At 45.9% G+C, this 23643-nt stretch overlaps 3 protein-coding genes, 1 long non-coding RNA gene and 1 other non-coding gene across 5 annotated transcripts; 2 read left to right on the top strand and 3 right to left on the bottom strand.

Moving 5' to 3' along the window:
• Positions 1 to 196: 196 nt before the first annotated feature.
• Positions 197 to 1667, bottom strand: LOC4330086 (putative GEM-like protein 8). Its single transcript, XM_015767559.3, has 3 exons — positions 1415 to 1667; positions 1225 to 1320; positions 197 to 1120 (listed from the first exon to the last, which is right to left on the bottom strand). The coding sequence occupies exons 1-3, from the start codon at positions 1560 to 1562 to the stop codon at positions 666 to 668; spliced, it is 699 nt and encodes a 232-aa protein (XP_015623045.1). The 5' UTR covers positions 1563 to 1667; the 3' UTR covers positions 197 to 665.
• Positions 1668 to 11115: 9448 nt separating this feature from the next.
• TRNAA-UGC (transfer RNA alanine (anticodon UGC)) lies at positions 11116 to 11188 on the top strand. The gene has a single exon. It is a non-coding gene; the product is annotated as a tRNA-Ala (tRNA).
• Positions 11189 to 12071: 883 nt separating this feature from the next.
• Positions 12072 to 13040, top strand: LOC4330088 (putative ripening-related protein 2). Its single transcript, NM_001416762.1, has one exon. It carries the CDS (start codon positions 12096 to 12098, stop codon positions 12672 to 12674), a length of 579 nt encoding a protein of 192 aa, NP_001403691.1. The 5' UTR covers positions 12072 to 12095; the 3' UTR covers positions 12675 to 13040.
• Positions 13041 to 13202: 162 nt separating this feature from the next.
• LOC136355354 (uncharacterized) lies at positions 13203 to 15625 on the bottom strand. The gene is made up of 2 exons (XR_010739566.1): positions 15257 to 15625; positions 13203 to 13790 (listed from the first exon to the last, which is right to left on the bottom strand). It is a non-coding gene; the product is annotated as an uncharacterized lncRNA (long non-coding RNA).
• A 7287-nt stretch (positions 15626 to 22912) lies between these two features.
• On the bottom strand, positions 22913 to 23563 carry LOC4330089 (uncharacterized). Its single transcript, XM_015769289.3, has one exon. The coding sequence runs from the start codon at positions 23430 to 23432 to the stop codon at positions 23187 to 23189; it is 246 nt and encodes an 81-aa protein (XP_015624775.1). The 5' UTR covers positions 23433 to 23563; the 3' UTR covers positions 22913 to 23186.
• Between the last annotated feature and the right edge of the window lie 80 nt (positions 23564 to 23643).

The raw sequence follows: 23643 nt of genomic DNA on the forward strand, positions 1-23643 counted from the left end.
TCCTGGATATTCCAGTTTATGTCAGAAACTATGTAATGATGAAATCCTAGCCTTACATGAGTACAGTATATGAAATGCATGTTGATGTCAAAAGATATCTGAATCTTGCCAGCACCTCACTGCACGGTGTGAATTTGGAATTAAGCAGATGAATTGCATATGTATGTCATCACCATCATCACCAGAACAGGGAACATGAACAAGAACACGAAGATTATCGCGAAACTTCCATTTTTGGCATATCTTATCAGAAATTCGCGATGCACTTATGATGGGGCTTTTGCCATTTGCCGATTTGCAGCCGAAACCATTTCTCATCCAACTTCTTCATGAATTTCAATTCCGCACACGCCCCACAAAACATCACATGCCATCGCATGCCCTAATCAAGCCGCCTATATCTAACCTGCTGGATGCAATTGCAAAACTGCATGCCGATCGATCAATCCACCAGCAGGCCAGCCATGGCGACCCAACACACAACGACATGTTGTGATCGATCAACCCTACGCATACACAAATCCTAACCCATCTAAGCATCACCAAGCTAGAGTGACACAGATGCACGCACGCACACACACAAGCGTACGACACGAAGAGACCGATCCGATCGAGAGCGAGCTCCGCCACGACATGGGTGCGCGCGCTTGCGCGCTTCGTGCGTGTCATCGCCGCGCCTGCGCGACGGCCTGCTCCAGGTGGTGCAGCGAGCGGTGGTAGCTGACGAAGCCCATGAACCAGAACTCGAAGCCGTCGTTGGTGACGACCTCGATGTACTTCTGCTCGGGCTTGTGCTTGTTCTCGCTCGGCTTGGCGGCCTTCACCTTCCGCAGCGGGATGGTCACCTTGTACGGGACGCGCACCTTGTCGCCGCCCGGGGCGGACACCGCCAGCGGCCGGTCGCTGCGGAACGCGACCCGCTCCGTCGACACGAACAGCATGCCGGCGATCGGCCCGGCCGTCGTCGACAGGTAGCACTGCGACGCCCTGAGCAGCTTCTCGTTCTTGTCCACGGAGAACCACTGCCGGAACACCTTCTCCACGCCGCCGGCCTGGAGGATCCGGGCGCCCAGCGTGAGCTTCCCCTTGACCGTTTCCGATAGCTTCGGCCCGAGGGTCACTGTAAGCCATTGGAACAACGACGAGTTCATCAGTCTTACTTTTCCAAACACGTCAAAATTTATATTCTTCCGTGTTGAAAAAATCAAAGATGATTGCTCTTACCATGTTCTTTGATGCCCTGTGCAATCTTGTCCCCCTTCCTGCCATATTTGCTCGCCCGATCGGTTGTCGTCGTCGTCGTCGTCGGGCTATTCGCATCTGAAATAACACAGAAACGATAGGATCATCAAAAACATGTTCTGTATTCGTATCAAGTTTCACTTGAACAGATGAAGCAGAAACGAACTCTTACCGTTGTTGAATTGGAAGGAACCAACAACGAAACCGGCATGATCAGGGGTGGTCGTCTCCTCCGCTGCGAAGTCCGGCTCCTCTATGCCATAGGCGGTGTTGCTCACCGGGATCCCAATCACATGGTCTTGACTCGTTGACCCCTCCATTAACGATGCTTGCAAGGAAGGAATACTGAAGACTTCTTGGTTCGCTTCGCTACCTTCTGCTCCGTTCCCTCCAATTTGCGGTGGTTGTCTGTCCCTGGTAGGCTCAGGTTCCAAATGCCAAGAGGGAAAGCTTCTTTTATAGGGTTGGTGCCCATCTTTTCACCCAGAAAGATCCAAGGCGTCTCGGTGGCTATCTCTAATTCCGCACTTTGGAATTTGGAATGGATGGAACAGCCCTCATCTTCTCATCATGATAGAGTGCTTTGCGTTAAAAAAAAGCTCTGGTGGCTACCTAATTTTCGCGAGGGCGTGGGTCCCTCGCATAGCTTTTCGTGTGTCATGCTTTTTTGTATTTGTGTGTGGAGCCTTTTGTGAAAGTCGCTGTATTTATCGAGCTTGTTTAGCGCAAGTGCATATTTATTTTGTGCTCTGCATGCAGAGACGGATTAGGTTTTCGGTGTCCGGCGAAATTCGATCATGAGATGGTACCATAACAGAACGGCTTGACCGCATGAGCAGGAAGAAAATGTGCAAGGGCTGGTACAGCTCTGCTTTGTTGCCTGCAAGCCATTTGGAACGTGGAAGCCGAATTGTTGGTCGAAGGTACTTTATGGCTAAGGCCTAAGACCAAAATGCTAGTAGTATAGTTAGATCAAAATTCAGGCCACTTTTATAACCAAAAAATCTCCATGGACTTCTATACTCTTTCCCTTAGTCCTGAAATATTAGATATACAATTTTATTACACGGCCTTCGACATTGTCCTATACCTATCTTTTGGTCTCTTTAGAAATTACAGTGAGACGGTGGTCGGATGATTGGGAGTCAAACACCTTAGGCACTGTACGGATCTAGGAATTAATCCTGGTAGGGTTTGATGAAGGTTCGGTGTTGTTATCTCTTTTTATTTGTTGTCTCTATTAAGCTCCCTCTGAAAGTAGTACTACCTCCGTTCCAAAATAAGTGCAGTTTTACACTATTCACGTTCAACGTTTGACCGTCCGTCTTATTTGAAAATTTTGTGAAAAAATTAAAAACATTTAGTCACATATAAAGTACTATTCATGTTTTATCATCTAATAGCAATAAAAATACTAATCATAAAAAATTTTCAAATAAGACGGACGGTCAAACGTTAAACATGAATAGTGTAAAACTACAATTATTTTGGGACGGAGGGAGTATATTTATACCTTATGTCTCGTTGTATTCGAGTACTCATAGAGACATTATTGGTAGTCTCCAGTTTAGTAGGAGTAATAGTCTAGATGTTCCGTAGCAGCGTAGGTTTTTCAAATTAGGTATAGATCTTCTTATCGGATCGAAATATGATTCCTAACTTGGAATAATCTTCCAATGGACGTTAAAGGCTGTGTTCTTTTTGAAAAAAAAATTCTATACGAAAATTGTTTTAAAAAATCATATTAATCCATTTTCTTAAAAAAATGTTAATACTTAATTAATCATGCAATAATACGTGCTTTATTTTACGTGCCGGGATCCTCTAGAACGCAGCCTAAGTGTTTTATACGATCGTTTAACATTTTCCAATATCGAAGTTGTCGACGTTTGAGGTTTCAACTACGGTATTTGCATGATATGAAGATCGTCGGTACCAGGGTATATGCGAGATTAAAGAAAAAGAGATGGAGACAAGTATTTTTATACAGGTTTGGATCCCTTATCAAACAGGTAATAGCTCTACTCCTGTTGGCTGAAGCCGGTGTTGCTCTTTATTCACGAGAAAGCTAACTCGCGCGCGCGTAGGCGGCGCGCACACGGAGGGATTAATTTTTTTGGGATTTTTTTGGTGCTGTTTCTTTTTTCTTTTTGGATTTTTTTCGGTGATGCGTACCTAATCCAATTAGTTTTCGATAATAACCATAATTAAGGTAAGATTTGTAGATTTGTCTTTTTTTTAAGATTTTTTTAAGTAGCAAATTGAAAAGAAATCTATACGTGAAATCAAAATTTGAAAACTTTCAACTCAAAATTTGAATTTTTTGAAGTCAAATTTTGAAAACATTAAACTTTTCATCTCAAATTTGAAAAAATTTCAACTCAAATTTAAAACTTTCAATCCGGATTTGAAAACAATCAACCCAGATTTGAAAACATTTAACCTAAATTTGAAAATTTTCAACCTAGATTTAAAAACTCTCAACCCTGAATTGAAAACTTTTAACCTAAATTTGAAAAACTTTCAACCCTGATTTGAAAAAATTTAACCTAAATTTGAAAACTTTCAGCCCAGATTTGAAAACATTCAACCCAGATTTAAAAATTTTCAACACAAAATTTGAAAACTTTCAAGTCAAGATTTGAAATCTTTCACGTCAAAATTTAAAACTTTCAATTCTACATTTATAAAGAGGTGTGTGAAAAATTGAAAAAGAATTGAAAAGAAACGGCGAAATAAAAAACAAAAGCGTGCGCCAACTAAATTGCTGGCGCGTACACGCGCATTAGCACCCCCCTTTATTCATCTAAATTGCACAAGTAAAATATTTGGGATAACATATCTAGCTGTCGTCGACTTTGCGGCATAGATAACTAACACGTAGTCGACGACATGGTAGTCTTCCTCCTCGAGTACGAACTCATCAAGATTAGAGATGGTGCTAGATCTCTCTTGTCGGCCTCCGTAGGCACCATATTGGGTTTGTCTAGGCTTATCTCTGATGTCAATGTTTGGCGGCGTGTGTTGGTGTCTATTCTGTCTTGTGTGTTGATCTGTCTATCCCCCCTCCTCTTATGGGGTCTTGTATATATAAAAGTCCCATTATCCAAGTAGAACTAGGGAGACCAATATGGATACAATCCGAGTAGTACTTATAGTTTCCATATAGAACTCTACTTATCCTTTCTTATCCGGAACTCCTTCTATATACGAGGTATGATTTCGTGTAAGACTTGGTATATGGTGGGTTCCGCCGAACTTATTCGATTACTATTAAATATATGTGGTATCCATAACCATGACAGAAGTGATATGACATATTTTATACTCTGACAACATTATTATCCTTAGTTCCTCACTAACTACATCTCAACTATTACCGGAAGTAGCATTAACTCTAATTAACAAATGTGCATACCCGCATTAATTAAAGGTTGAGATGGAAGATCATCTCTAGAAAAAATAATATGGGACGTGAGAATGATAAATATTTTATTTTTTTAAAAAAATGAATGATAGAATGATAAATAATCTGAAACAAAGGGACGACTAATTATACTGGTTGCGTTCTTTAGCGGGGGGTTCCCAACTCCCCACACTCGTTATCCGCGCGCACGCTTTTTAAACTGCTAAACGGTGTGTTTTTTTTCAAATAGTTTCTATATAAAAGTTGCTTAAAAATCATATTAATCTATTTTTGAAAAAAAAATCAAATACTTAATTAATCACGTGCTAATCGCTGCTTCGTTTTCCGTGCCGGGAGTGCCAACACAACCTTACATTTGGACTGATTGTCATGGACAAAATTCCCAAGCTTATAAACAATACGACTTAGGCTCCCATCGGTTGCCCATTTGGTCAAAATGGCTTATTTGGCTTATTAAAAAATTAAAATTAATTTATAAGTAAAACTTTTGTAGATTTGTTTGTAGCGACTTAAAAGCCAACATTAACAAAAATTACGTTAAAAGCATTTCAAAATCAACTTCCAAATCAAATTCAAAAATTCAAATTTTGGCTTATTCTTTGGCTGTTTAGGTCAAACGATGGGGCTATTATTAAAGCCATGTTTATATAGATTGAGTAGAATATCTTTTATAAATCAATGTTTTGACTTTTAATATAGTTAGTTCATTCGTTTGTAATCTCAAATATCATCACAAAGCATAATATCTGGGACAATCAAACTAGGCCTATCCGCCTATGAGGACGTACATACCCTGTGTTTAGGAGTAGAGGGTGGTAACCTCTTGTGCATGGAAAACATATTACTTGTTAGCACTGAATAATTAAGTTTTAACTTAATAAACTTAAAAATACGTTAATATGATTTTTTTCAGCACATTTCCTATAAATTGTTTTTTTTAAAAAAAACATCTCATTTAATATTTTGGTATTCGTGCGCGTGAAAAGCGAGTGAATGAGGAGGTTGGAAACTTGACTTGCAAACACAGACTAATAAGTACTCTCTCCGTCCCAAAATGTAGCTATTTTTAGCACAGTGTCTTGTCCTAAAATAAGGCTATTTCTTCACCTACCTCCTCCTCTCAACCAATCACAACCATTCTTCTCACATACTTTCTCTTTTCAACCAATCACACACTTCCTCTAATCATTCTCATCTACTTTCTTAATATCCGTGCCAACCTTAAAAATGACTTCATTTTAGAACGGAGGAAGTACTCCTTTTGCATTCCTCCAAATAAACCGGTCGATCGACTGGCCACAGCGAGATCGGCATCGAATCAAAATCTTGGCTCCCAATCCATGTCGTCCCCGCCGTCAGAAAGCCACGGGCCGGAGACGACGACACGTGCCCCTGACGAGGCAGCGGAGCCTACCTGGCACGAACATTTGGAAGGGACACCGTCACCGGTTCGGTCGCTCGTTCCTCTCCGAGCCCCTTTGCTCTATGGCCACGGAGGCCACCGCCACTAGCTCTAGTCAGCGTCGCGTCCGAGTCACCCGCCCATTTGGAAGGTTTTCTATTGACAGCGCTGCGTACGTTGCTCTGGTTGGCTCAACCAACTTGCCTTGCTTCTTTTGTTTGTTTTTTTTTACTTTAATCTCTTTTATTGTCCTTCTCTCAAAGGATGCTTTTTTGTTCTTGTATAAAAGCTCGATGTTTATTGGTGGATGTACTTGCATAGTTGCATTATATATTTTTAAAGTTTCAGGGTATAACTAAGGTAACAATGCAACTTGCCGTGAATGAAATGTGCGTGACTTTTGGATTTGGTTTACTAATTGGGAGAATGCCAAAAATAACATGATGTTCTAGAGTGCTTGATCGGATCTTTTTTTTTTATTTGCTGTTTACTGGTATACTCTAGAGTTACGAACTTATTATATTTATTGGCTTATTGGCTATTGCGTGTTGCGTAGGAAGAATGTAGAGCTACACATCTTTGGCGGTTGAAACTTGAAAGGGTCAACGTGAACTTGTTTTGTTGCTGTACCATGTTGGCCGTAAGCTGAAAGAAATGGGAAAAGAATCGAGGAATGCAGAGCATGGAAGCTTGAGGCACACTCAATAGTTCCTTGCTGCATCTTTCAACCAAGGAATCACATACCAATGGGCAGAAAGATTAACCAACGAAGCCGTGACGGTATGCACTACGATTAAAGGTACATGTAGGAATTTGAAGACATCTGAAAGTCTAAATCATCAGGTTGAACTTTAAAGGAATACAAGTCAACTACGCAAGAAGCTTACACAGAATCAACACATGGTCACGGTCGTGAACAATCCATCCATTGGCCAAGATCAGGGTTCGATCCCCACTACCAGTTCACTGAAGAAGCCTTTTATTCAGAAACTGGTGGCTCAATTTCAGTTCAGAGCTAAGCAATCATTTTTTGGGGCAATATTCTAATATGTAACCAAGTATATAATTCCCAATAACTCATATAAAGCTATATACTACTACTAGCTAGAGATTGGCACTTTCAAGATAAAGTGACCAACTTATCAATCAGCAACCAGTAGTAGTAAGTAATCTAGGAAACACAATGACCCATGGGAACCCCTAGGAACACTGACCATCCTTTTGCACTGTTCTTTCCTTAATCAGGAGGTGCAAGTGATCCATACAAAGCCATTGGTGGCATCAAACCCCTAAACCGGTCGGCCTGGCTGGATGCTTTTCAATTCCCTGCATCCAAATGCTCGTGTACGTGCAGGTGATCGATCTAAAGAAGAAGCTTTTGAAATTGACCTCCACTGACTTCCACGGTTGCAGTCTGATGGCAAAAGGGGCTTGTGCTTGTTGTAAAGCGGCTCAAAGCACGGCAGAAAGCAGGAGAGATACGATCACTTATATAGATTTTAAGTAGAACGGGCTCCACCCCTGCTCCAGATAAGGATGGATTTCTGTACATTGGTGTAGCATAATGGTGTCTGTGATTAACAAAAACGCAAGCTTTTTGGGTAGGTTTGTGCGTTCCAGTGGAAAGGATGTGCGTGCATGGCTGCTCCCTGCTGCCAATTAGCATCGAGACAGTGCAAAAGATTATTGCAAATTGCCGACAGGTCATGGTGGGCTCTGGTCCCGGCTGAACTCCCCCGTTGCCGTTTGTGTCACTGCTGATTCAGCTACAAAACTGAGCTGTGCATTTTTAGTTTAGTTTAGTTATTTTTTGCTTTATGTGTGATCTAGCCTTTGCTGATCGTTCGCTCGCTCATGACTCGTCCACATGCAGCGCACGCTCTAGCAGGTCCAGTGTCTAGATCGCTCTGCCGCTGCTAAGCAAACTGCGTGATTATGTCGGGGGGTGAGACGGCGACCGGCAGTTCCTGCAGTCTTGGCCTTTTCAGTGTGAGAGCTCTGACTGGGCGCCATATACAAATCAGGGACTCAGGGCATAGGCCAATCCAGTAGGGGTTTTGCAACTCTGAATAGGTTGCGAATCTAGTATGGCCCCAAACCTCCGATCTTGGCCAACCACTCAACGAAAACATATCTACATATCTTTTCTGTATCAATCATATATACTTAGACATCGCGTTACTGTCGGATGAAGACAGACTACCATCTACTGGCCGGGACATGAAAAGGGTCCAAAACTAAAACTGAGGTTGGTAGTGTTCGACATAACAAATGGCCAAAACTATTGGTTTAACGCTGTCTTGGGTTGAAAATGACTCGTATACGTTGCAGTAGCAAAATTCTAGCACGGCCTTCCTCGTATTTCGGAGTTTGGAGTGCACGAAAAGTCGCAGGAATCAGCAGATAACTTGTGTGCTAGTTCTGTCAGAGCAAGTAAGTTTAATAGTATAGCCAACTACTAGCTCCAAATTTTCTATAGTCAACGTAATAGTTAATTCATACAATAGTTGCTTACTACATTATTAATATATGGTCCCACCTGTCATACACACATTACGTCTTAAAGTCCGTGCTACAGCTGGCTATAGATCTATAGCCCGCTCTTCTTCTCTCTCTTCTTTTATCTCTTTAAAATATGTTTATAGCTGGCTTATAGTCTACTATTGTACCGGCTCTCAAGGGTGTTTGGTGACATCGTACAGCAGAAATACACCGAGTGCACCAGCAGGCTAGGGAACAAATCAGATCAGGCAGCCAAGTTCGGTTGGAAAAGCTCCCAACTAGACTGTGCTCCCCCAATTGTTCGGGCTGGCGATTCTGGATCTTGCGGTGTTTAGGTGTGCGTTGCCTCGCGTTGTGACACCTGGGATTTTTGCCGTCCAGAATTGGAGTGCAGGTTCCTGCCTTGACCTGCACGAAGAAGAACCGAATTTAACCTGCTTTGCGTGCACGACGTCCAGGTATCAGTGCCAGATGTTTGCCATTCGCATGATCGCTGGTTTTGTTCGACCGCGGGGGCTGCATGGTGTTTCAGTGGTGATGTGGTTCGACATAACGAAACTGACGTGACTCGGGGTGGTGTTTGAACCAGGTTCTAGAAGGAGTACGATCTTAGCGTAGCCACGTAGGATTGTTCCCGATCCCGTCGATCGAATCGCCACCGTTGGTTCTACTGGGCCAGAAGTGGCGGACAGTAGGCTCAGTGATTCTCCGCCTCCAGTAGGCCCAGCCACCATCAATCCCCACGTCGAATTAAAATGGAATAAGTTCATCGAGCATCCCTCAACTTTGCATCTGAGTATGTATGACATGCCTAATCCCCAATACCATAAATCTCCACCCCTAAACTATATAAAACCATACAAATGAGATCCTATAGGAATATAGATATCTGGTTTTACTGACGTGGCATACTAGTCAGCAAAATAAAAAAAATATGGGATCCACATGTAAGTGAGTAATGTGGGGTTCGCATATCTTTCTTCTCTCTTCTCTTCTCCGATTGGATCCCGCCGCCGACCGGTCCGAACCCCAACCGCCTGCCTAGCACCGTCTCCTCCAGTGGGCCTCCCCCTGGATCCTGGGGCATCCCCATCCGCCATTGCTACCGTCAGGGGGATGAGGCCCACGCCGCCCGACGACCTCAAGGCCCGACGCACCGTCCGCCACCGGTCGCCCCCACAACGTCAGCCACCTTCAGCTCCTCTCTGACTGTCATCGACGTCCGCCGGTGCCATCCTTTGCTCTACACCATCGTCCATCGGCACCATCCCGCCACCAGGGGTCTCAACTTCGCCGACACGGCGCCCCACCACCGGGCTCATCCGCTGCGCTCCTCCCTAGGCCACCAGTGCACTCTTCCCCAGCCCCGCCTCCACTAGTCCACTGGCGTCCGCTGTCAAGGCTGCTACCTGCGTCGATCCAGACTCAGATCCGAGTCGACGTCGCCGTGAACCTGGGAGGGAGAGGCGGCTGGCCGTACTGGTGGGAGAGGAGAAAAAGGAGGCCGGCGAGCCTGGGCTTTAGCACATGTGCGTCGTCGGGTGTGGCGGCAGCGGTGAACATGGGCGGCCGCCTCTCCCTTGGTGCCAAGCTCGGCGGACGAGGTAGTAGGCCGTGAACAGGGAGGCCTTGGTGGCTTTGCGAGGAGATGAGGCTCTGACGAGGCCGACGAGCGCACCGCACATGCTGTGGGATTTCAGGATGGCCTCTAGGGCATGGCAGTCGCCGGAGGAGGCAAGCTCGTGGAGCACGACGGCGGCGCTCACGCGCGAAGCCAGGATCTCCACGAGCGCACCGGAGATGATGTTGGCCTACACAGGCTTGAGGCGGCGATGGGGCCTCTCGAGGCGGGCTCGCTGGACGCCTCCCCCTCTCTCGCTCGCCGGCCGCCTCTCCCCCGCCGCCCCTGTCCTCCCAGCTCATTGAAAATGAGAAGAGAAGAGAAGAAAATAGAAGAAAGAAGATATGTAGACCCCACGTTACTCGCTTACATGTGAGTCCCATAATCTAGAAGATATGTTGACTAGAATGCCACGTCAGTAAAATTAGACATCTATACTGTTATAGGATCTTATTTTTATATGATTTTATATAGTTTAGGGATATAGATTTCTAATATTAGAGATTAGGGATATCATACAGACTCGATGTATGTAAAGTGGATTAACGGTTGGTGAACTTATTCCAATTAAAATCATGGACCGGCCGCCAAGTTCGTTGCGGCCGCGAGGACCTAGGAGTCGCATCCGGCTGCTTCGAGGCCGCAAGGAACGACCAGTGCGTCACTCCCCGACGCCGCGGGCGTGGGCGTGTAACGCCGCGGGTCGTTGGTTGCACAGCCTGGACCGACGGAGAGGTGACTAGGTGAATTGTGACGTCAGTTTCGTTATGTCGATGAAACCAAGCAAAGCATTTGCAACTGGATCAAACTTCAGAGTCTACAGAAAATGGTACACGTTCTTTACGTAAAGGCTCATCTGATCCGACCACAGGTACTGGACAATTTTGTAAAGATCATATGATTTTTGGATAAAGTTCAAGTGGGGATGTAGCTCAAATGGTAGAGCGCTCGCTTTGCATGCGAGAGGCACGGGGTTCGATCCCCCGCATCTCCAATTCAGTTTTTCTTTTTCCCTTTCGCATCTGTTTTTATCTCTTATTATCTGTGCTTTCCCGTTTTAATATGCCATGAACAGTTGATGGCTGTACTTTCACTACTTTCCCGTTTCAATAAGGGCATGTACAAAGGTAGAGTCAAATAGAAGCTCTATATCATGTAGACACTAGTATCCTACAATAGTTAGAGATAATATGGTCTCTAATCATTAATGTATCTAAATATTTTTTCTTACTCTTCTTTCCTTTCTTTCACCACCATGCAACAAAATTTGTTCTAATAAATGCTAAGAGTCGACTCTGAGCTGTTGTCATGCATAACAACCATACTCCTTTATCTTTCTTTTATATCATCAAATTTACTTATATGGTAATAGAGAGACCACTAATAAAGATTGTTGTACCTGTGCTAAGGCATGAATAGTTTGAGCCTGAATTAGGGATTGCCGCGTTCCAACAGGCAGAAATCTTCGTCAAACATTGTGACCCGGATCACGTGGATCACATCGCTCGCCCCTGAAAAATACTGTTATCGTCATCGACGCCCTGCGTGCACGGTGCACCCGCTCTAATCGCTAATCCTCGCGGTCCATCTGTACTGTACGCTTATCTTGTCATAACACTGACATCTCTCTCACGAATCGCCTAAACTAATGATCAATCAGTTATCACACAATGTCACCATGTGAATGTGCAGTACAACACGTACGTCCCTCTTCATTCCTTGACTTCTTCTCGTAAGTTAAGATATGCCGCTTCTTTGCGTTCACAAGGACAAGGTGACTATGCTTGCACGACTTTCCATGCCACGGCAACAAGGATCAAACAGTAGTCAGCAAAAATACGGGTCTATAAATACACGACGTCTCTCCGCTGGCTTACACACAACAACATATCGCAAGATCGATGGCGACGACGAATTGCCTCCTCGCGCTCGCAATCGCGGGCCTCGTGCTTGTCTCCCTCCCAGGACTCTCGCGCGGCGACGTCGACGCTCGCCGCGGCCGCGAGCTGGCGGGCGGGTGCAACCCGAGCGGCACGCTCCGCCCGAGCAGGAGCCACTCGTGCCAGGACTGCTGCAAGGCCGGCCGGTCCTACCCGACGTACGCTTGCTCCCCGGCGACCACCGGGAGCACCAAGGCGGTGATGACGCTGAACGACTTCGAAGCCGGCGGCGACGGCGGCGACCCGTCGGAGTGCGACGGCAAGTTCCACAAGAACACGGAGCGCGTGGTGGCGCTGTCCACGGGGTGGTACGCCAACGGCAGGCGCTGCAACAAGAACATCCGGATCAACGCCAACGGCAGGTCCGTGCTCGCCAAGGTCGTCGACGAGTGCGACTCCCTGCACGGCTGCGACAAGGAGCACGCCTACCAGCCGCCGTGCCGCCCCAACGTCGTCGACGCGTCGCAGGCCGTGTGGGACGCGCTCCGCATCACCGGCGAAGACGTCGGCGAGTACGATATCACTTGGTCGGACGCATGAGATCGACCGGTCCGTGATACTGTTCCAAATCCAAACTTTTTCATCATATCATCGACGAAGAGATCGTGTAGCGTACTCGGGTGGATTAAAGTCTTAATAACGAGTACGGTCACATCCGAAAGGAATAAATATTACAACGTTTAATAAAGGACATGGGCATTGCTACAAAAAGAGCCCTACCATGGACTTCCGAGAAGCACCACCGTGCACTAGGGTGTCCACACATTTCAGCCTTAAGATTACTGGATTATTTTTTTTTTACCTTTGAGGTCTTTTTTAAAAATTTATTTACAAGCAAACTCTTGAAAAAACATATTCCATGAATGAAACATTTTCATGATGCCAGCGTCATTGGTGTCATAGTCCAACCTAACAGTGCTAATGATGTTGGCGTTATCCCCCTCGCACCCCTGCAGACCGCACAAGACCAGAAGCTAAGTCACTAACATGAAGGAGGTCGGCACCAATGTCAATGGCGCTAAGGGCCTATCTGTAAAAAAAATTACATTGGCGGTAAGAACCTATAAGTAAAAAAATTAAAAATGATCTAATTTTAATTAAAAATATCTACAAATATATCCTCAATACCAATGACACTAACACTAAGGGTGTGTTTGGTTGGGCTTTTCAACAAACTTTTGCTTTTGCAAAAGCCAAAAATCAACCAAAGGGTCCAAAAGTCACTGCTGCTTTTACCCAAAGCCAGCTTTTGGTGTAGTACAAATCAAAAGCAGCCCTCCCCTTGCTTTCAGCTGCTTTTGAGAGAAAAAATTACCCACCTTTGCCATTACACAAAAACGATTCGCTTGTTTTTTTTTCTTTCTCCCATCGGCATAGCTCCTCCTCCTCCTCACTTCGCCGTCGCCGTCACTCCTCCTCGCCCTGCCGCCGCCGCTCCTCCTCGACGAGACGTCGCCGCCGCCGCCGCCGCTACTCTCGTCCTGCGCTGGCCCAGATCCGCCGACGAGGAGGTGTAGGAGGAGGAGGAAGAGGAGTACGAAGGGGAGGAGGAAATGAAGGACGAGGTGCCGGTGTCCCCGCCGCCGCCTGAGGCCGACTACACCACCGCCCGTGTCAACCTCCCCTCTGCCGCCGCCGAGGACTTCTCCGCCACCGCTGATGTGACCATCAAGCATATGCATGCATCCAAGCATGAGAAATATAAAACATGACCAAAGAATTCATCGAGTGAATGGAGGATCTACAAGATATCAAAATTCAATGAGTTTTGGAATCCAGTTCGGCCTTCGGAGACAGCACTGACTTCAAACGGACCTAGCGCCTTCATGCCAACTCCGATTTGGGTGATCTTAGACTTCGTGGAAAGCTTATCTCGTTACCTTTCAAACGCATCCGGTCTCATGTCCAAATTCATCTTGAGTCAACGGGAATCGCCAAAACAAGACAGTGTTATTACCGAAACCGAACTTGGGCCTTGGGCCTTGTAATAGACTAGGCCCATCTCGGAAGTGTCTCCCTCCACCTCCACGAATTAGCACTTAACCCTAGCTTTATTTTCCTCTATAAATAGCTTTGTACATCCTCAAAAACATTTGGGTTTTGTTTAGTTGAATTTTACCAAGTGCCATTCACCTTGTCTCTAGTCCTCGTTCGATTAGTCGGCGACTATTGATTCAGAGCCCCCAATAGTTGGTGTGTTGATTTGCCGGGTCGATTAGATCTACCACTTCAATCGCAACTATTTCTTTGTGCTAATTACCTATTCGCAATATTTAGATTGCATCTTATCTTGTTCTTGCAATGTTCTCTCGTTTGCATTGCAGGGATCATCACCCGCGCGTCATGGTTGGTACGACATCGTTTGTGGTGTAGCGATTGCATGGCGTCCTGGACTTGTTCTGGTTGGTAGCCACGTCGTAAACGTCGCACTCAATCAAAGCGAGAGTTATCCCCTCACCAGAAGATCGGGCCACAAGAGAGAGCGTCATCAGTTGGTATCAGATGGTATCAGAGTATCGGTTGCCTGGTGAGGATTTTAGTTTTATATATTTATTTTCCCTACCCATTATCTACAAATTGCCACACCACTTTTTCCTTCACCAAACATTAGTTTTGAGCCTTGCAATTGTTATTCAATTTTGCTTTATTGAGTTTTGGTCCACTGTTGTGTCAAGTGCTGGTTTTAGTTCTAGTTTCGTCTTGGTTTGAGTTTTGCATCTTGGTTGTGCATTGCCTGTGCGTTCGAGCAGTGGCGGAACCAGGATCTTCGGACGACTAGGGCCCAAATTAAAGGCTAAAACTTGCCATGACAAATGTGCAACAACCACATTTGGTTCTAGCACAATACGATCTTGCTTATTGTTACTAGCCATGGTTTCTGCTGAATTAGGCATTGGGATGGAGTCATTGGTTTCTTCCGTTTCCTGAGTTGCCGGAGTGGATTCATTTGAGGACTGGACTTGATAGAATGATTTTATTGTCCTACTTCTCTTCATCTATGAATTCAAACCAAATCTAATTGAGTAATGTGATGTACTAAAGCAGTAAAGCTATAGGTTTGAGATTTCAGATTCGAGAACTGAGAAAGGAAGAAGAAAGAGAACAAAAAAAAAACCACTGACCTTCCACTCCCGCACGACCGCAAGCCACCGCCGCACGCCGTTCGCCGCCACCACACGCCCGCACGCCGCCGCCACCACAAGCCCGCACGTCGCCACCCTCCGTTCGCCGCCGCCACCACAAGCCCGCACGCCGCCGCCGCCGCCGCACGACCCGTACGCCTGCAGCCTGCAGGCCGCCACCTCGCGCAGCCACGCCGCACGCCGCCGCCACACGGCCCGCACGCTGCAGCCTGCAGGCCGCCGCCTCGCGCAGCCGCGCCCCCGCCGCCGCACGTCGCCTCGCGCCTCCCCGCCATCCGCCGCCCTATCGAGCGTCGCCGCGCCTCCTGTAGGGAGAGATCGAAGAGAGACCAAGAGACGGAGAGAGGCAAAGAGAGAGAGAGCATGATTCGGATTCAGTCGGCACTCGGCACTGCAGGCTAGGGTTTTCACTGGTTAGTGGGCTAATGGGCTTCGGCGTTTGCTATTTCGTGGGCTGTTCGGTGGAGAAGGCGTTTTTTTTGGAAGGCCGAGTGTAGGGCCGGCCTGCATACGAGTGGGGCTGGGCCAAGAATATATGAAAAAATCGGAAAAATCACAAGGTATAGGTATTAATTTTTTTTTTCACGAGTAGGGCCCGGGCCCAAGTTGCCCTAGGCCCAGCTCCGCCCCTGCGTTCGAGCTCGGTTGAAGGAGAAGAAAACATTAGATCTGATCATTTTTTATCATCCTGTGTTAGTGCATGCATGCCGTGGAATTCTGGTACGTTACCAAGTAAAAAACACGTCAAATCAGGAACCTAATCTTGGTTATCTCGTAGTTAGTTCTTATGTCTCTATCCGAAGTGCATGTGCCAAAAAATAGCAATTCCCAGTATTTCTTTCTTTTGAGCTGCCACGCACAAATAGAAAGTATATAAATTATCATTCCCATATTCCTTGTTCCACAAAAATAGGAGGTATCCATCCTTTTCTCCTCTGACCGAGGCATGCATGCAACACAATCGTGTATATGTGCTTGAGTTAATTACTTTAAAAAAAAGAAGAAGAAGAAGAAAAGAAATAGAGAAAGGGCAGAAGGTGCAAAAAAAAAAAGAGTGCCGCACAAAAAAAATCAGAAAAAAGAAAAAAATGCAGGAAAAGAAAGTGTGGAATTTTTTTTCGAATCTTGGAGAGAGTTGCTTGATATAGCGAGTTGTGTTTTGTCCAAGTATGATCATTTGCTTGCTTAAGCTAGGATTGAGTCTAGGCTACGCCAGCAATTTTGACTAGTACTTTGGACTATTATTCAATTTCGCAAATCTGTTTGATTTTTGCTATTCCTTGTGATATAGTTAAGCCTACCAAGATACACATACTACTAACCTTTACAGGTCCGGCTTTACAATCGCTCCACTCATCAAGCGTGTCATTGTGCCACGAACCAGCCACGGTGATTGACTTGCTTTGCATTCTTTGAGAACATTATAAGAATTTGGTATATGCTTGAGTGTTGAGTGACTTGCAACCCCACAAGCAAAATTTGTTGTTAATAAGAAGTTACATGCATCTGTTTATTTTCCTTGTTTGCTACTGACAATGACAGGTGTGTATAAAGAGAACAGGATTGAGCATATAAAACATTGGCTTTCACATCAAGAACAGGTACATGATGAGGTTTATGAAAATAAGATATTGTTGCCTTCATTTGTTGGTAAGTTTAATCCTAGGGACTATATTGATTGGGAGTTAGAAGTGGAAGATGAACTTGAATATTATGAATTGTCTGAGGAACAAAAAGTTAAGGCAGCAATAAGTTCTTTTACTTCTTTTGCATCTCTTTGGTGGAGTGATATTTGTCTTGTCGGTAATAAACCTTATTCTTGGAATGACTTAAAAACAATGATGAGAGCTAGATTTGTACTTGATTATTATATTCGTGATTTACAAAAGAAAATGCAAAATTTGAAACAAGGGAATAGAACCGTGAGAGAGTACCACCGGGAGTTTAAAATTTGTATGTTGTACGGTGTTATAGAGTAGTCTAGAGGAGATACAATTAAAAGATTTTTACATGGGCTTAATTTAAAAATTCAGCATAGGCTTGAGAATAAAACACATAGCCATCTTTTTCAATTACTTTTGCATGCTTGCGATATTGAAAGTCAGATTGAGAAAGAAACAAAAATGCCTATGATACATGAGAATTTTCTTGCTCCTTCTATTTTATCTAATATCATGCAGGAAGGTAAAAACAATTTTGAAGAGAAGAACAATGAAGCACCTAAATTATGTCAAGAGAGCGTTTCAGGTAATTTAAGTGATGGTCAACTGGACCAAGGTAAGAAAGATTGTGCTATGCTACAATTGTCCACTAATTATGCTATATTAGAGCAACCTCTAGTGGAACAGATTTCTAATTTGCTTTTATCACAAGCTAAAAATTCAGATTGTGTTGATATTGATAATGCTTGTAATGAAGAAGAGTTGCGCACTGCTTCACTTATACACATGCCACAACTAGTGAAAAAACACGTTACTTATATTTTTGAATATTTGGTTACCACTCAAAATAAACGTGTCTTTGTTATTGCTGATGACCAAGAAGAGCTGAAATTATTGTCTTCTTTATGTACTTTGGGTTATATCGAATTTGATGTTCTTTGTGATCTAAATGCCTTAGAGAAGAAAATTTATGATTTTCCATGTTATTCTTGGAACAATTATCATGTCATTGGTAAATATAATAATAGAGGATGTTATATGGTGCATCGTGTTTATATATGTTTAGATATGAATCCTCCTTTAAATATGGAAAAATATGAGAACCAAATGGATCGTACAACGTTGATGCTATTGGGATAAATTTACCTAACCTTGTTTTGAAGATCGATGACAATATTCAAGAAGGGGAGTGCTATGCACCATTAGATTCTATAGTCAAGTCTCACTATCATTTTAAGACATATTCATTCAGTAAGTTGAGTTGGTTTCCTCACTACCGCTCCTCGCCGCCGCTCGAGGCCGAATCCACCGCTGCCGAGGCCGACTCCGCTGCCCAACCTGAGCCAGCGCCGCCAGACGCTGCCTGTTGCCGCCCCTTCGTTCGCCGGCCGTGGAGGTGGGAGACGAAGGTGGTGAGGTGGCCGACGGCGGCGGCGTCACCGCCGCGCGTCCTCCTCCTCGCCGAACCGCAGCCGCTGCCGCCGAGGACTCCTCCGCCGCTGCGCGCACTGCCGCTCCCCGCCGCCGCTCGAGGCCGACTCCGCCACCCAACCCAACGGCGCCGCTCTTGCCCATCCCCGACCGGCGCCGCCAGACACCGCCCGCCGCCACCCCTTCGTTCGCCGGCCGTGGAGGCGGGAGACGAAGGTGGTGAGGTGGTTGACAGCGGCGGCGTCACCGCCGCGTGTCCTCCTCCTCGCCGAACCGCCGTTGTCGCCGCTCCTCCTCGCCAAACCGCCGCCGCTCCTCCTCACCGAGCCGCTGCCGCCGCCGAGGCCGACGACGCCGCCGTTGCCATCTCCATCCCCTTATTTTCTATGTATGACATGCGGGGCCCACTTGTCAGCGGGACTAGTTATTTTAAAAGCCACAGGTGTTAAAGCAAACTAGCTTTTTCAAAAGCCACAGTCCATATTCCATAACTACTTTTCAAAAAGCTACAGCCAACAGCTACTTTTTCAAAAGCCACAGCTCAACCAAACACACCCTAAGTACCTGCCTATAAATATTTTTATTACAAATATGTCATTTTTCAAAAAAATATAAATATATTCCTTCATATTAGTTACTTGGCTTCCGCGGGTAGGGAATGACACCATTATGCTGGACCACGGCATCGATGACATTGACGTCATAAAAAGATTCATTTCTAAATAAGTTTTTTCTAGGAGTTTATTTTATAAAATAAGTTTTGTAAGGGACCAAAAGGTAAATAAATCCAGCTTATGATATCTTGCTCGAGCTGTTGGGCCTAAGGCCTTCTCAAACCAGCCGTTTGTTCATTTGGATCGTCACTAATGCAATCTTTTCACATCAGACTAGCTAACTTTATGGTTATTGTTGTTACACTTTGAAAAAGATTTGGCACTTTTCACGTGAATTTATAGTTGGCTAATCCATAAAGTATAAGCTAACTATAAATTAAATTATGTGAAGGAGAGAGAACGGGATCAAGAATATAAACTTACTATACAAAGTTATTCATACGTATTAAAAAACCACAAAATAAATGGGAAAGAAAAAAACCCGAAAAGAAACGGGGAAAGAAAAAAAGAAATAAGGGAAAAGTGCACCGTCCAGCCCCCCTTTCCACGCATGCCACGTGTCCAGTCGCGCATGCGGGTGTGTGCAGGCCGGGGGGTGGGGGGGAGTATAGATGGCCAAATGGACCGCCCGGCCTGGCATGTTCGGGCGTGGGCCGAAGCTAGTCAGACTAACACGGCCCGACCAACACGCCGGGCTAGGCTGTGCCCCCAGCCCAGACACGGCCCAACAAGACTCGGGTTGTGCCGGGCCTGCACGAAGGCACGATAGCCCATTGTGCTTCTCTATTAAATAAGTCTATTTTTATTCCCTCTATCTTTGGGATGTGTCTTATATGACTGGAATAAGTCTATTTTGTATACCTCCAGTCTTTGGGTTGTACCTCAAATGGCCGAATCAAGTCTTTGATGGATCCCTCAACTTTTTTTTCTTTGGTTGTGCAGGCTCACCGTGCCGAGGGAGTAGCCTAAGGCACGACCGTGATTGGGGCGGGCCAAATTGCCGTGCCTTGGGCCGGGTCATCGGGACTCAGGCCATATAGCCATCTATAGGGGAGAGGGAGGGGTAGCGTGTGTTTGAATTGCCTCCTTTGCACTTGCAATCGTAGGCCTCATGTTTGTCTCCCTCCCTAGCCTGTCTCATGTCGTCGATCAACCCTCGCCGCGGGCACGAGCTGTGGCAGCCGACGAGTGCATGCCGATCGCGTGGCACGGAGGAGCTGAAGCCGAATAAGCCAGACCTACCCAACGTACGACTGCTCACCGCCGAGGTCGACCTCTAGGACCAGTGGCGGATCCAGAAATAAATAGCAGTGGGTCTGAGCAAACTAGATAGAGTTACAGTCCCCCCTCCCATCTACATATGGTAAAAAATTTTAGTGAGGTCTTCGTGGGGTCTCTTATAATCTTAGTATAGTAGGGGCTCGAGACCCCGCCGCCTCCATACTGGATCCGCCACTGTCTAGGACCAAGCGAGTGGTGACACTACACGACTTTGACCGCCTAGCGCCACGATGTACATATTGTGGACATGAGAGAGTGCAACAACAGATTCAATCCCGGGGGTTTCGTGGTTGCGCTCTCAGGGGGAGGGAGTATGACCACTGTGGTGCTTCCACAAGTATATCCAAATCTACAACAACGACAACATTGTGGCAGCCTTGGTCATCGATGAGTGCGACTCTCGGAACGGCTGCAACTTAGGGACCGGCTACCTGCTGCCATGCAGCCCCAACACCATCGCCGCGTCCCCAGGCGTCTAGGATGCGCTCGGCCTCCGCGCCACCGGCAACGAGGACCACGCGAGAACAACGTCACTTGGTCGAACGAACACTGACATTATTTGTTCATGAAGCGAACGCCAACGGACAACCAATATGGTTATTTTGCATATAATCCTAAATAAATTAATTAAGCCGAATCTTAAATACTTTTTTATTCTAAAATATAATCTAAGATTGGATAGTACACATCCTATTATTCCGTAATATAATACTAAGAGATACGATGGGCTTTGCTGAAAGGAGCACTCCTTACCTTTGAGAAGACACTTGCTGGACTCCTTGGGCTCCTCCAGTCGGCCCATTTTCATGATGTCGGACCATTTTCATGATCGCTTTGGTTGTGTTTGAGCTGAATCTGCTGCTCCATGCATGTTCACGAGTGTCCACTGTCCAGAACTGGTATCGTGCATGAGCGTGACAGATCGTCGCCGTTGCACCCCAACAAGATTCGTGAATCATTGCGAACGATAGGCCAATTCAATTGGGCCCGTTTCGGATGGCAGCCTTCATGCCGTCAGGGCATGGCCGAACAAGCAACGTTGCTTTCGCGGTTGACGATGGCAGCGTGCGAGATGCGATGCGAGCAACGTACGTAGGATCACGCCTCATATTCTTACATTACATGGAGATCACCTGTCAGCCTCTCAGTGGCATGGCTGCAATTACTGCCGGGATTTGCTTTCTGCCCGACAAAAACGAGTTCTGCAAAGTTCGAGCCTTTCGGTAAGGAATGGAAAATTTTCTAGGAGGACTCCATTTAGGAATTCTTTACAAAAATATTTAGTCCTAGGAAAAAGGGCATAGAATTAGAGTTGACCTAGCAGTAATGTTTCAGTCCGAGCAGAGTACCGTCAACTTTCTCAGCTGATCAGCTCGATCGTAGCCCTGCCAAGAACGATTGGACTATACTACAGCCGTTGCACATCGGCATTCATGATTTTTGACGTCAGGAAGGTCAGAGCTTACGGAGAGGAATGGATTGATGGGAAGGCAGATTCCTTCGCTTTCTCTGCAGTAACAACCCGGTGGGTTGTGGGTTCATGTCCTCTTCCTGTCTTGCCTTTCGCCCAAAGTGATTTGTGACTTCAGTCGCCGCCCCTATCAACTCCCCTGTGGAAAGGGCCTTCATGCTTTAGCTCGGTTTCAGAATTCAGACCAACTCCGCTTCAACTTTCTTCCAAGCCCGGTAACCGCATTACCATCTTTTCTTCGAGCGCGGTTGGTGTGTTTCCTTCATGATTGAACGATAGGTGTATTTTTTGAAGAATTGAAGTTCTCTCGAACGCAGTAGAAAGAAAAGAAAAAAATGATACCACTGGAGTAGGATTGCAGAGAAAACAGATATACTGACTTCAAAACTTCCATCCCAGCATAAACCAGTGCCTGAAAAAATTACAGTTTCTCGAATTCTTGCAGTGCATCAAGCCAACTAGGTCGACTGTAGCTGGTCGGCATACTCTTTTGTCGGTTTTCTTTTCATCGTGGTATGGAGTAAAAGAGGATGGGAATATTAGAGCAGTTACAATAGCAGGCTATAAGCCAGCTGTAAATATATTTTAAGAAGATAAATAAGGAAAGAGAAGAGCAGCGGGCTACAGATTTATAGTCAGTTGTAGTACGGACTCTAAGACGCAGTGTGTGTATGACAGGTGGGACCAAATATTAATAGTGTACTCCCTCCGTCAAAAAAAGGCAAACGCTGGGTTTCCGTGTCCAACTTTGACTGTCCGTCTTATATGAAATTTTTTTATAATTCGTATTTTTATTGTTGTTAGATGATAAAACATAATTAATATTTTATGCATGACTTGTCTTTTTAATTTTTTTCATAATTTTTTCAAATAAGACGGACGTTCAAACGTTGGACACGGAAATCAGGGTTTGTCTTTTTTTGAGACGGAGGGAGTAGTATATAACTATTGTATGAATAAGCTATTAGATTGGCTATAGATGAATTGGAGCTGGTAGTTGGCTTATACTGTTAAACTTGCTCTTATGTCTCGTAAGCTTTCGATTCAGTACTAACCACTTCACACTAATTCACTAATTTCGCTGCGCATACACTCGACTCGAGTTGCACTTATGACAGGCATCGGCACTCTTTGCCACTCAACGCTGAACGCCAACGAGAGGAAGAACATGAAAGCAAGCACCAAAACGGCAAAGAAGCACTCTTTCCCCCTTGCAAATCGTGGTGTTAGAAATAATAGTACAGAATCTGCCTTCCCATTCACCAAAAATAGTAGTACTAGCTCCTAGTTAAACCAAGAAGAGCAGAGTACGCGGCCACACTAACCACCCAAACACACCGCCAGCTTCCGTTAATTACACGGGCCTCTAAGCAGAAACGCACTAACACGCAGACAAACACACACACCACCTGCATACTGCGCGGCTAAACGCCGGCCATGTCGCGTCGGACTCATACTAGGACGAAGTCCGCGGCGGCGCGGCCGTCGTCGAAGTTGAGGGCGTAGCTGAGCGCGTCGTAGTGGAAGCTGAACCGGGCGTGGTCACGCCTGCCGCCGCGCCACCTCCCGCGCTCCGACTGCATCCGCCGGATCCCGGCTCGGAGCCTCCAGTAGATTCCCCGGAGCAGCCTGCCGCTGCCCCGCCCGCGCGCCACCGCGACCACCCCCGCCTCCACCGCCGCCACCACGGCCGCCATTTTTGTTAGTTATCCCGTCGCCCGCTGCACACGGCTCGCGGAGGGAGAGGGGCTCGATCGCTGTGGCTGCGGGCTGTGGCGGCAGTGTGAAGTGGTAGGTTTGGGCAGGCAGAGTGGGCAGAGGATATGGTGGCCGGGCGGAGCTTGGGAAAGCGTATATAAAAAAACGATGCCTCCTTTACCTTTTTTCAACGCTTTTTCAACGCCTGTG

Source organism: Oryza sativa, chromosome 2 (genome assembly GCF_034140825.1).
Source record: "Oryza sativa Japonica Group chromosome 2, ASM3414082v1".
Lineage (NCBI taxonomy): Eukaryota > Viridiplantae > Streptophyta > Magnoliopsida > Poales > Poaceae > Oryza > Oryza sativa.

Bases quoted from the DNA above. Each gene is read 5' to 3' on its own strand.
- LOC4330089 (XM_015769289.3), bottom strand. From the start codon at position 23,432: ATGGCGGCCGTGGTGGCGGCGGTGGAGGCGGGGGTGGTCGCGGTGGCG.
- LOC4330086 (XM_015767559.3), bottom strand. From the start codon at position 1,562: ATGGAGGGGTCAACGAGTCAAGACCATGTGATTGGGATCCCGGTGAGC. The intron at 1,321-1,414 runs GTAAGAGTTCGT...GTGTTATTTCAG, and splicing joins TTCCTTCCAATTCAACAACG to ATGCGAATAGCCCGACGACG. The intron at 1,121-1,224 runs GTAAGAGCAATC...AATGGCTTACAG, and splicing joins ACAGGGCATCAAAGAACATG to TGACCCTCGGGCCGAAGCTA.
- LOC4330088 (NM_001416762.1), top strand. From the start codon at position 12,096: ATGGCGACGACGAATTGCCTCCTCGCGCTCGCAATCGCGGGCCTCGTG.